We start from the raw sequence: 13554 nt of genomic DNA on the forward strand, positions 1-13554 counted from the left end.
TTGGAGGTTTAGTTGCTGGATTCTTGCTATTCATGGGCTTCTCTAACTGTGATATGATACGCTTCAGTGTACCCTTTGGAGTCACACCGCCAAGAGCGTCGAAATCGCCTCCTCAAGCTGCGGCAAATGTACAAGATTTCCCTTTACCCCATAACTGTGTTCGATCTTGCTATCATTAGCGGATTCCCTATCTGTCAGACTTCGTTGCTCGTATATGGGCATTTTGTTATTCTTTGAAGTGTACAAAGCACAATAACTTTTGCTGGACAAGCTCCGAGTGTTTAGCTTGCTGAATTCTAATAAGTTTTTCTTGGAAGTACACTCACTATTCCTTTTAAATCCTTAGACGTCTACACTTGTGGGTCAGAGCAGCTATTTTTTGGCCACGAGCCAAAAATGCCGCAGTGTTTCTTCGCACGATATCTATTGCTAAGCAAGAGAGCTCTTTGTATAGGCGGTTGGAGCATGGTGAGTGTTTGCAACGCCTCAGCGCTATGAATAAGTTAGCATACCACGAAGCGGTATCCAGCCACGTAGAACTATGGATAACTTGAGGTATGGCAGCGATTCATCTCCATGGTATGGAGTGCCCATATACATCTGATCAAGGCACTGGAAATTGACGAAAAATTGGGATTTTGAAAGGAAAAAAGTGAGACGAACAGTTCTTTCACAGGGCAAGTGTAAATAAACTATATATGATTGGACGCACTGCAAACTTGCTTTGCCGTTTCACCGCAACAAACACGGATATGAGCTGCTGCAAAAAGTGTTGTACTGCCTGAAACGTCGTCCCCTGAAATATCGGGAGCTTCGAGCCTTATTGGCAGGACAGCCGATGGGATGAGGCGGCTGTTTTACAGAGGTGAAGCAAAAAGTAGAATAATCCTTGTGGCCTCTTTCACTGCCATATGAAAGCTCCATGCATTCACTCTTCCTGCTTCGGGAAAAAAACCATTCGGATGGCTACTAATCGCCGTTACCTTTAACTCCTTGCAGCTGTGGTTCGTAGGAGACTGGCATAGCAGTCAACAATCCTTTGCTTCACCATCCCTGTTCAATTGAAACGTAAATAAATTCTGTAGATGGTGAGCGGACTGCTGATATTCTTCTTCTGACACACTGGCGCATGAAAAGAGGGCGACAGTAGATACAGCATGGACACGGTAGTGAGAACTGCGGAAGCCTGAGACTACTAGATTTGCAGTCAGTAAAAGTAAAGAAACAGGCAAGTTACTGGCACGACGAATAGCTACTGGCACGACGAATATGCGGAAAATTACTGAAAATCAAAGTGCGATCCACAGAGCGCCAGAATACATACATTTAGGCGGAGGTGTGCATGCTTCCTGCCTTCTGTTCTCTAGGCTCACATGGTAAACAGAGAAGAAGACAGCGAACCCTGCCATAAAGACTGATTACTTTGTTGGATAATCAACTTAAACACATCTGCCAAATAAGCATATCTATCAATGTAAATTTTGCCCATGCTCTATAGGGCAGCGGCTCGTAGATCACCGTGTTCTCCCTTGCAAATTCTCTTTGTGTTACACTACTGTAACTACTGTAGACTCCCACAAGGCATAACTCTAAAGCAAATTTCGAGAAATGAGTGGTGCAATGCGCCCTTCTGCTCAGTGCTTCATCGATGAGGATTGGAACTCCATTGGTACTCGGCATTGCCAGCAGCAGCGTGTTCGCAGCGAAACCAAAGAAGGCAAGAAAATAAAGCAGTTACTTGAGAATAATGCAAGATTTTATGAAAGCTGAAGACGCAATCGCGTGTAGTGACTTGGCTGCGAGAGACAGGTGCCATGGACAGAGAGTGGCGCAGACCTCATCACAGCAATCACATTGGGCGAAGGACCTACCTGTGAAACTTCACTACACATAAGAAGGAACAGAGATACTGAACTATACGTAGCTTCTCAGGCTAAACACCAGCAAAGGGATTTATCTCTCACGAATGCACGTGTTACATTCAACCGAAACGTGAGAGAACTTTGCCGAAGCCTGTGGGTGATCCGCTATGGTGGGAATTACATCTCCCAGGGAGAGATCGGAATTCCTAGTAGTTGTCTGCGCAAGGTAGACCTTCAGTTGTAGATTTAGTGAGAAAGGCGCCACTGTTGCCTCTTGCAGCACCGCCGGACGCGTGTCGTTCAGCTGCTCCGCTTATGTTGCGTTGGCAGCAGCAAGACTGATTCCCTTATCTGGCCCCATCTGAATTCATCGAATTGTGGTTTTGCTGCCAGGCAGCTGAAAATTGTGGGCTCGATGATCTTTCAATGCATGCCCTTGTCCTAGTATTCGATTGGTCACCCATACCCAGATATCTGACCAAGGAGCTTCCCGGCAGCGGCCCCCAACTCATATGAATGCTCCGATACACAAACGTCTCACTGTCCGCAATGCAGGGGCAGAGTGAGAAGGTCCTAGGCAAGCCGATTGCCAGATCGTTCCGGCGCAACAGGAATGCTGGGCTAGACTCCTCGTGCACCAGCATAACGCCTACGAATCCACAGGGGAGGCTACCAGCCAACAATGCTACTTCTGAGGATGTACCGCCTTATAAAGCTGCGAGGCGTGGAGCCAGACAACTGGCCAGAACTCGAGCTATGTTCCTGCTGGCCGTTGCAGCCACTGCAGTGGCATACATGGTTTCGCTTTGTGCGTCTAAGCTCGGCAAAAGAAGATGGAATGAAGGAGGAAACAGGATTCTTTCTGCTGAAACAGAGCATGACTTCGCAGTGGACTGCACATTCATGAGAAACGCTGCCTCTATGCGGCCATTGGGTGACGGACAAGAAGAGGCTGAGTTACTTGAGCGTGCCTCTGCCATCGTAACTTCCTTTGAAAGTCTCGTGAAACCAAATGAATCTGCCCTTCTGAGCCTCCCCGTAAAAGCGCGTCACAGGGCCGTTTCTCTTCTTGTGAGCTTGGCGGTCGTGGAGATTTCCGCATTGTCGGTAGTGGTAGAGAGCCATTTGAAGCCCGCTTCAAAGCGCGTCGCCCAAGACCTTCTCCAGCTGGCATCACGCGTATCGTTCACCATCCCAAGAAGAAGCATGAAATGGGCGCCGCGTCACTATTACTACCTCGTGCTGGCCCTGAGTAAACTTGGGTTAGCACAACCTTACCTTTGCCCGCTGCCTCGACCCGAGCGCTTGCGAAAGCTACGTGAGCTGCTTCTCCTGCAGGAAGCGGTGATGAGAAAAGTGCGTCCTGTATTTGAAATCATCAATAGTCCAGTTGGCTTTGCCAGTGCAGAAGCTGCACAGAAGTTGGATTCAGCTTTGAGCTCCCTCTCCAATCTCGTCTGCATCCGCAAAAACCAGGTCCTCAGGGATCCGGTCCTACGTTACTGGCTACTCAAGAACGAAGGTCCCACGAGGCATTCACCGATCGTTCCAAGGGCCTACTGCAATTTCATTTTGCAGCAGCCTCAGCAAGCCTTTGAGGAACTTCTAGAAGAGCTGGCCCATCCTGTACCACTATGCGTCAACACAATGCGAAAAGAGATACGCAGAGACCGTGAAGGTATTGGTCGGACTGCAGAGAGAGAGACGGGTTGGAAACCTTCTCGACGGTTATCCAGAAACGCTTCTAGAAAGACGGATGGCTCGCACGTTTGTCACCAACCAAGGGGCACAGTTCTTCGTCAAAGCCAAGAAGTGACTCAACAGAGCCAACAAATGACTCAACAAAGCATTCCTCATCACCAAGGCTCGAGCTTTTCGAGCGGTGCAGTTCAGATTTCCCGTTACCGTAAACTGATGGGCTACGCCGAAGAAGCCCTCAATGCAGGTCGTATCTATTCAAGCGATAGCAGTCCATCAGAATTACTGCAAAAAGCTGCGCCGCTGCCTCCCCAATTTCCCGCATTTCCAAAACTCGCCGACCCTTTGGTCTCCTTTCCATCTGGCTGGCCACTTTACCAGATAATTCAGACGCAACCGAAGGATTTACGGACTGCGCGCAGCAGTGATTCATATTGCAACAAGGTGCCGTTTCAGCATGCGCTGTGGCCGCCTGCGGCGCCTTTGCCGACTCCTTTTCTGCAAAGGAGTAAAAATGCACAATCAGGTGCGCCCTTCATTACATCAAAAGCCCCAGGTGCCCACAGAATTTCCCGAAAATTCCGCGGCATTGCTGAAGGCGAACCAGAAGGTGAAAGGTAGATACGAGGTGGGCACACAGAAGGCATCGTTAAGAGTGGCATCCTCCGTGGAGTCTGCGCAATCTGGAAGCAGCTCATTTTGTCGGCCTTATCAGGTTATCGTCTTGCAAGGGTTGCTTTTGACCTTTGCGCCGGCAGGTCGATTGTGACCTCCCATTTGAAAGGCTGGAGCAAGCCAGAAGCATGCTCCTTAAATATCTGGTTGCTCAAAACACTGAAGTGTGCTTCAGGAAACGAAGCTAGCAGGACTTCCTCTAAGTGAAGACCGCTTAAGGCCGACAAGCAGGCAGGGGCATGCAAAACGAACTTGCTCTGCGAACAATGCAGCTCAAGCCTGAACACCTTGACCAATTTAGGCACTGCTGTGTTTTCCCATGTCAGCTGGGATGAAGGGAGAGCCAAGTGGCCTGAGCAAACATTCGAATTACCCGATTTCATTGCTGTCGAAGAAGCGCGGGGAACCGTGCTGGTGCTGCGAAGCTTACCACCCTTGGAGGAGAACGGGGTGTATCGTTGCCCTGTAGGCATTGCTTTTTATTGCCAGGCAACGTTGGAGCTGCGTGCTTTCGTGTTGGTCCGTTGTGATGCAGCTTTCTCACTTAGGCGCTACTTAGGTGGGTAGCAATGGAATGGTGGAGCTGCTCCTTCTTTAACTTACCTTGCAATATATTCACAGTGCCTCCCTTTACAAGAGGTATCCGCTCAATGCGAGTGCAAAGAATAGTCGCCACAGCCGTGGGCGCACTTGAATGGCTAGAATCTTGCATTCGCGCAAGTTCACAGGCGTACTTACGGGAATATGGAAGTGCGGCTTATTTGTTTTATGTGTATCTACGCATGCTTTCTCACGCGCGAGAAGCGGAGTCGTGCACAGCTGGAAGCGAGGCATGGCGAATGCATGCGCTCCAAAGCACAAGTGACTGTGTAAGTTGAATTGTCACAAGCGTTAGCTCTGCGCTTTATGAGGGCTTCTTGTTTCTCAGGTCTCCGTTTATTTTGTTTTATTTCTGTGACCGACGGATTCCTCGAAGGTCAGGCAATTGCGCCACACACCTTTTGGAATGCTTGCATGGCAACAAGTTGAGACATAGTCGGGAAAACAAAATGCATTAGCTAGCTAAGAGAGGAGTTTACTTTTACATAGTGCTGTTCGAAAGCTTTCTAGGCTAAGATTTAGCATATCATGCCATGTAGATTTAGCCAAGTGTAAACAGTCGGCAACAATTATAAAAACTCATATTAGAAAATATGAGTTTTTATAACTGCTGCCGACTGTTTACACTTGGCTACGTTAATGCAGCCGTTAGTCTACAGCTAACACTAGGCCAGATGGATCAACACTCAAGACACTGCAGGTGTACACGACACCAGGCAGTTAACAGCAGGTTAGCATGTAAGCGTGAGACAGCATCAAGGAACGCGTCCGTAAGAATACACTGCTATGCAGACGCGTGAGGTAACAGAGCAGAATGCTTCAAGTGGCGTAGTGTGGCTTTTCACGATGCACTAGAGAACATAATAAGCTTCACAGAATGACACGAAAGTAAAAAGGAGACATTTCGGAGAGGTTTCAGAAAGGGGAAGGCAGATAACACAAAGGCCAATTTTCCTGAAGTATACCGTTGCTTGTCCATTTCCGTGTGCATTTCTACACGCACAGAGAAACTCAGCAGGAAAGGTGGCGTTCGTTTTTGCCCAGCTGGCGTTCTCGCGTATTTTAATCCATAAGCAGAGTAGAGCCTTTTGCACAGACGGACCAAACTCTCTTTCAACGAATGCTCTCAAACTACCTATTGTTGCTGTGTATCCAAATCGGGCTAGTTTGGGCCTTCATGCAAACTAACAAAATTCGTATGCATAAAAAAGTGCTCGAAAGACCCATAATCAGCTAACCGCAAGTAATTTCACAGAGAATTCAGGCTCTAGAAAGCCAGATACTCAAGCAATAACGTAGTGAGAATCAGTAACAGATGGAAATCTCTGAAGAACATATCGCCGGGACAAAGTCTGATGGGTTTATTAGGAACGAAACAAAACTTCAGATGCACAACCGAACTAGCAGGAGAAAGTGGAGCGTAAATTCACCAGTTCTCTAGTTTGATGCCAAGCTGTTATTACCTGCACTTAGACTCGCAGCTTAATCAAAGCAGGTAGATAATGATTAACAATGAATTGTGAAAATGAGCTAGAAGACGCAAAGTCGTCATCGTCATTCAGTCTTAACCGTGAAAAAAATTTCCGGGATCCTTGCTTCCAGGGATTCTAAGTTCACAAGGTACGCTCTACCACCAATACATCCTGCATCTATTGTGCCAGCATGCTATTTGAATGTGTGGCTGAATATTCGAAAAAAACTGCTTTCAGGAATACTTAGATATTTTGTGGTACACGTAGCCTCTAATGAACCTGGTGTGTCGTGGGCTTTTGCTTTTGCTTTCACTTTCAGGTAACCGCTGATTGCGTCCAACCAGATGTCTTGGACCCCTTCGAGGCTACAAAAATGCTCCTGGCCCGTGTTAGACTCTCGTGCTCGCTGAAACGCACTCCGTATGACACGTATTATGTTCTAGTGCTTGGTCTATTGCTCGAAAAAACTCTCCATGAACTTTCCTATTGCATCAGCGCAGCAGCGACTCGGGGCAATTGTGGGACTTCTCTAGCAACTAGAAAAGAAGTGCTGGGCAGGTGATTGTTATTAGTTTTAAACCTCGTAATATTTTGAGGGCAATCAATATATTCCCCCTGCATGGATGGCAGTGAAGCGATTTCTTGGGTTGAATCACGGATAGTATGACACTAGACAAGTAGTAAGTGTTCAGCGCCTTCTGCGAAATCTGCAAAAAGGCAAGTACAGAAATACGTACGCTGTTTTGTCCTGTATACATTGCAGAAATAAATGCACTAGTAGCACCGCAACGTTCGTGTAATTCGTCGTCAGGTGTGCTTGCTTAACAGTAGAAAGAGAAGCGTCGGAAAATTTTGCATTGGGCTTGGCGCCAGGAGAACCGGCGGAAACGCATTTTCAGAATGAACATCTTAAGATTCGCACCAGAACACCAACTTTTCCGTGAAAATCGCATGCGTATGCAAGCATTTGCTACTGAGTGCTGTTGCTGGTGCTACTGCTGCCATGCGGAGGATCCAAAGGTACACACCTCCTTCAAAACAAAAATGGCCTACCCACAGGCTGAGTCTGAGGCATGACGACCCTTTTAAACAGACAGAACAATGAAAGGAACTACAGAAGCAGCGGCTGAAAGCTTATTCTCAAGCTCAAAAAGGAATTACACCGTGCTTGCAAACGACGCCAAATGTAGAGAGGTCTCGAAGCTGTTCCGGTACTGCTTTCCTGATGCTACTACCTGTTCCGCAGCACTTGCTTTTGTTACTATTAACGTCATAAACGGCAGCACTACTGGCAGTAGCGGCAACGTCAACAGCACCAACGTTGTTGCTGCTCATGCTGAAATTTTCTGTAGGAAGTTGTTACAGCTCGCTGTTGCGGCCTGTGGTTGCTTGAGAAATATGCTGGTTTAAAGAAACCAGCTTCACACTCTCTAAGCTTTAATCTGGCACCTAGCTGTTTGGGTTTAAGATGAGGGACAGCGCGGGTCTGTGCTAAAGTCGCTGAACTGGCAAAAACTCTATTGAAAATATCCAGGACCCAGAAGCGAAGCGCATATTTTAGGATCTGCGCCTGCACTAGCTGCCTAAGCAGCAGTGGCGAATGCAAGTTCGAGTTAAAGCATTTCACTTTTTCGGGACCACAGACTTCTCGTCTCTTCCTGCCGTTGCACTAGTGTTCAACTCCGGACTGCTTGTGGTGAGGTTGTTTGTGCTGGTGCTTCTGCAATACCAGACACTTTGTAGTGCCTTTGAGGCTTCCACTGAGAGCCAGTACTTTCTTCAACATCACTTTTCCCTCTCTTTTCGCCGTCTGTACACTTGAAAAACCACGAGACCCACCGCTGGCATATGTTTCTAAAATTGTATAAGGCCGCGGCTTGGGTCCGTAGAAGCTTGCAAGACAGCTGTTCATCTCACCGAAAACGACATTACTAAGCTCGTATACTTTAGGAGCTATAGCCTTCTGACACTGCTGAAGGACGATATATTGCACGCATACAGCAGTATGCGCTGGCTCGTCAGTGCAAATGGCGATATCCGCGGCAGCTTGAGACGGTGTTGTGCGACCCTTAGATGAAAATTGGGATGAGACTACTCACTTCATACTAAACGGTGTCTGGAGAAGAAACCTAGCACTAAGTATCCAGCTGTTTGTTTCTTATGCGTAAATTTTCTGGGTTTGCAGCACACAATGGCCGTCGAGAGGTCTCTGCGAAGCTCTGGAAAATCCTGTTGACGCCATGAGTCTTGGCCATTACTAAATTGTGTCTACAGGTAACTGCTTCGTAGTTTGTTTTGCGCTTGGCTCTTTTTGTCCTCCTGTGCTGCGTTCGGCGGCTTCGCTGTGGAAAATGATACTACGCTTCCCACAGAGTGTTATTGCTTGACACGCGATGTGCATTGTTACGGGCACTACGAAGTTTTAGACACAGCTGGATTTTGTATAGGCAGAACTCAGGAGAATTGCAGCTAGGCTTTTTCCGAAAAGTGGGACTGCCACACCCACTGCCCAGGTTGTGTCACCAGGTTATTCATGGATTACACAACGCATTGTAACGTGCGGCCTCGGGGCTCCATCATTACCCCGAATACAAACTCCGTACAGTTCTTGCCGCTGATACAGAATGGGCCTTTTGGGCAGTGCTCCTGCGTGGATCGAGATAGCGGGATCTCGACCGCGGCTGCATCAATTGAGAACGTCCCCCATGTTCCGTACATGCTTAGTTGTATGAGGCAATGCCCCATGAAACAACATCTTTTTGATAACTTTTCTGTCTAACATTTGCTCAAAAACCAAAATTTGCTTTGGACGCGTAACGGGGTCTTTCAGTGGCATGGTCTTTAGCTCCCCCCTCGTCTCTACTATGCCTGTGCCACGAGAACTATTTGGTCGTGACCCTGTATCACTGTAGCACCGTGCTTGCATTCCATTAGGCTCCGAAGTGAATTTTAATAAGATATAAATCATGCTACACCGGTCTTAACGCCGAGTGAAGCAAGCTAGGCTGGGCCCACAAAAGGCCCCTAGAACCTCTTGCTCTACGTACGCAAGGGTGACTCTGCCCTGAGATGGATTAGGAGTGCTTTAATATTGGTTAAGTAATTAACAGCAGCATGCACTGCTTTGCAAGTTTACATTCAAGAAAGGATGCGTTTTTCGAGGCAGGACGTAGTGCGCTCTAGAGATGTGGCTCGGGCCGCATTGCATCGATGTTCTAGAGAAGCTGCCCTGGGGGGAGCGCAGTATGATGCACGAGAAACAGAGTAGACAGAACGGGGAAATAGCTTGCGTTTTCCGGTAAAATCATAACAAGAAGGCTCCCGAGATGCCTGCGAGACATCTGAAATACTGGCGCAAGGCTTCAGAGTCCAGCATGTGAGCGAGGACCGACGAGCCTCTGATACTCCCCTGACCGATCTATGGTTCTTCCACCAATAATAATACTGAGGTATACGTGTTTTCAGGAGAAATAGGGAAGCCGTGTCTTTCGTCTTTCTGAAGTACTGTGGGCCTCTCGGTGCCCAGTGTTAAACAGCTGCAGTTCGGTATTTTCTTGGTAACACTGGTGGCAACGCAGCGATGGCCTTTGTGCACTAGTCCCTATTGAATCTTTCGCGTAAACATTTTGCAATCAGGTGGCACAAAAGAGTCGAGGCGGAGGCCTCGTACTGCGTGCCTCTGCCCCTCTTTTTCGTCGAGAATTGCTTGGCGGGCTCCTGGGTACCGGCATTGCTCGTTTTAAATGCACTTTCACGCGACATTTTAACTGACTGCAATGCAGGATAACGCTGAGGAGGTCATAGTCAAGGCGCTTGACGATTCCCTACGCGACAGAGGAGCGAAACCAGGTTCCCTGTATAGCAGCATAATGCCCGTGAAGCAACAGAGGCAGCTGCCAACCAGCGACGCAAGTACAGAGGTTTTAGTTCCTTTCCTGGCAAACAGGAAAGGAAGCCAGCTTTTGGCCAACGCTCGATTTGTGGTCTTACTAGCTGTTGCAACCATCGTTGTGGCGTTTGTGGTTTTGCGGTGTGCTTCGAAGCTCGGCATGAGAAGATGGAAGAGAGGAGGCCTCAGGTCCCTTGCTGCTGGTGAGGAGCAGAGTACATCATCGGCTTGCTCTTATGTCTCTGCTGACACCTGTCAGCAGTCCTGTGATGCTGAAGGTGGGCTGGTAGAGGCGGAGCTGCTTCGACGGGCATCCTCCGTCGTGTTGACAATAAGCTATGTGGTGGAATCCAACGAGCCCGTATTACTAAGACTTGGCGCCGCCCACCGTCACAGAGCCATGTGCCTTCTTGCGAGCATGGCGATTGTGGAGTTCAGTGCCTTGAAAGCAGTGACTGAGGCACATCTAGAAAACGTTATTGATTGCGAAACCTGGAAAGTCGCTTGGGCAACAACTCGTTTGTCGCTGAGCATTCCACGTTCAGGAATAAGAAGAGCACAGTTTAAGTACTACATATTCGTGTCGACTCTTAGGAAGCTTGCAACTTCAGGGGCGTACGCATCACTTTTGAACCGAAAGCAGCGTTTGGAAAGGCTGCGTACCCTGGTCCTTTTACAAGAACGAGCACTGAAACACATGCAGAAAGTACTTGAAAATATCGATAATTTGAATAGGGTTGACAAAACAAAATATAAGAACGACTTGGATGAGGCCCTGGATCTTCTCACCGGTCTCGTCTACACCCGCAAAAATCAGGTTTTTAGGGATCCGTTTCTCCGTTGCTGGCTGCTGGAAAACGAAGACTTTTGGTTGCAGTCACCTATTATTCCAAATGCCTACCTAAGGCATATCTTGCATCAGAAGCAGAAGAGTTACAGTGATATGGTGATGGAGTTGGAGTCTCCCGAGCAACTCCGCGCAGCACTGAACAGAGGGCACCAATACAGCAAAAGTGTGGCTCAAAGTGACGACAAGGAAACGGAAGAGCCGTTTTCTTCTCATTTGGCGGATAGTCCACGCCAAAGCACGGGTTATTTCGACACTTCTAGTCATCCCGGTAAAGGTGGGTCGCTGTACCTTGCAGGAGACACCCCAAGGCTACGTACAGCTCAGGCTGAAATGTTTGGCCCGAGCACCCCATTCTCCACTCCCGACCACCGTGCATTTATGGAGAACGTAACCAAAGTATCTGAAAAGTGGTCTTCCCACACTGCTTTCAAGGGTCCAGGCCAGCTTCCACAGCAAGCAGGTTATCCTGTTTTCCCGGGATTCCACCAGCCTGCTGAGTTTGATGATAAGTCAGCGACTAGCTCGTCTGTCTGGCCATCTTCTGCAGTGGGTGGAGCGACACCGGCAGAGCCTCTGGTTGCCGGCTATCCCGATTTTGGACACCCAGCACCGCCAATGCTTATGCTTGACCCACCTTTGGGGCCTCTGCGTGCTCCTGCCATGCATGCGAGTGAACTGACTCAACCTAGTGTTCCCCCGATGACTGTAAGGGCACCGGGCGCCCACAGAAGTACTCGAGAATTCCAAGGGGTTGCCGTGGGCGAGCCAGAGGAAGGCAGCGAGCCTCAGCAGGACTTATGAAGGACGGCATTTTTTGTCAAGCTTGCGCCATGTGAAAGCAGCACATTGTATAAGCCGTAGCATTCTCGTATCCTGCAAGTGATGCCTGTGGCAAATACACCGGCCGGCTGCCCGTGAACGCACTTCAGCCTGTCTTATTCGATGGATACTGCATCTTTGACCTCATAGCTTTGTTATATTGAAGAACCTAGAGACACGAAGAACTAGAAGACTCAAAGAAGACTTGAGACGCGTCAGTTCCTCACCATTGAGCATGTGCTTTGAGGTGTGTTGGCGCTGCGAAGGCAAACAGCCTCGATGGAGAGGCGAGCATGCCTACTTCACGGATATCATGACGGCTTTTTGAAGTAAAGGTATGCTGCTGTACTTACGCGATGTGTGCTCTTGAGAGTCCGCTGGGATCTGGTTTTCCGCGTATGCCAGTTACCACGGAACATCGCAGGGGCTGTTTGTTTGCGCGCCACGAGGTGCTTTCCATAGTTTCTGTCCCTCTGCAATCTTTTGTGCCATCCTTGCAGCGAGCATGTATTTTGCATTTGCGCTTCACTGGCTTCAATTGAAATTGTATCCTTTTAGACCTACCCAAATACACAAAAATTGGCATTAGAACGATCACTTTCCGCTCTGATGCTTTTCTAGGTGCGCCTTTATATTTGTACAAGCTCTTCTTCTCGAAGCAAGCAGTTAAAAACGTGCACTTTATGTCAATGAGCGTACGCCTAGTTGTTTCAGACGGCATTTGTCAATGGCGTCCACGTTAGATTTATTGAGGCTTGCCTGTTTCTCGTGCCCAGCTCGTTTCTTCTCGACCTTGTGACTAAGTTTACTACGTGAGGCTTCCGTGGAGGTCCCTCAGTGGTTCACTGTGATGCTGGAAAGCATGCGCACCGCAATTCTCACAAAGAGAAATGCTTAAAAGCATGCAAATGAAAGGAGGAACTTGGCCTCTTCGGAATGCCTTCGGTAACCTCTTTGTATCGGTGCCCTGAGCTCACGAGACAGGCAGCAGCGTAGGCCAATATATGCAGGATATTTCGTCATCTGTCGTGAAATTGTCCCGCTCCTGTGCATTGCAGACATACTTAAAACATGGAAACTTCGTGGCAGGTAACGCAGGCCGAGGAAATAGGCCGCAGAAATCCAACAGTGTCCTGCGGAAGTCTGAACGGAAATATTTCAATGGATAACTGTGGAGGTGTTCGTAGCTGGCGAAAGTCTAGGGCGCGGCAACCACACAAACTTCAAAAACCACCACATGCTGAGCTAGAGAGAAAATGAGGCATAGAAATTTTGAACAGGGCACGCAAAATTGCAGCAAAGCAAGTGCCTTTTTCATTTGTTTATATCCCACATAGTAGCACTAGGATCCTCCTTTTTGGGGAGCACTCGGGGGATGAGAGACGAGGGCCAAATGCCCCAGAAAGCCGTTGCAAAACAGGGGAAAATTATCATTGAAAATTTGTCGATGGCGGTTTTGCTCCGATGAGAGGACCCTCGAGAGCTCTTTTGCTTGTGGACCTTTGCCGTGGGGAGTATTCTGGTGCTCTGAACTATGAAAAGGCTTATTTAAAATACTTTATTTTTCACTGTTACTAAGATATAAAAGGAAATCGAGCCAAAACGAATGGCCATGTAATGGCCTAAGCTAGGTGAGCATGAAGCTTGGCCAGTCTTTTGGGCTCCTGGCCTCTGATACAGCTACCGTGG

General features: G+C 48.3%; 2 protein-coding genes across 2 annotated transcripts; both read left to right on the forward strand.

Moving 5' to 3' along the window:
* Positions 1-2378: 2378 nt before the first annotated feature.
* Positions 2379-4181, forward strand: ENH_00048970 (hypothetical protein, conserved; the record flags this gene model as incomplete). Its single annotated transcript, XM_013581213.1, has 1 exon — positions 2379-4181. One exon carries the CDS (start codon positions 2379-2381, stop codon positions 4179-4181), a length of 1803 nt encoding a protein of 600 aa, XP_013436667.1.
* Positions 4182-10083: 5902 nt separating this feature from the next.
* Positions 10084-11847, forward strand: ENH_00048980 (hypothetical protein, conserved; the record flags this gene model as incomplete). The annotated part of the gene is made up of 1 exon (XM_013581214.1): positions 10084-11847. One exon carries the CDS (start codon positions 10084-10086, stop codon positions 11845-11847), a length of 1764 nt encoding a protein of 587 aa, XP_013436668.1.
* Between the last annotated feature and the right edge of the window lie 1707 nt (positions 11848-13554).

Source organism: Eimeria necatrix, genomic scaffold (assembly GCF_000499385.1).
Source record: "Eimeria necatrix Houghton genomic scaffold, Enh_scaff380, whole genome shotgun sequence".
Lineage (NCBI taxonomy): Eukaryota > Apicomplexa > Conoidasida > Eucoccidiorida > Eimeriidae > Eimeria > Eimeria necatrix.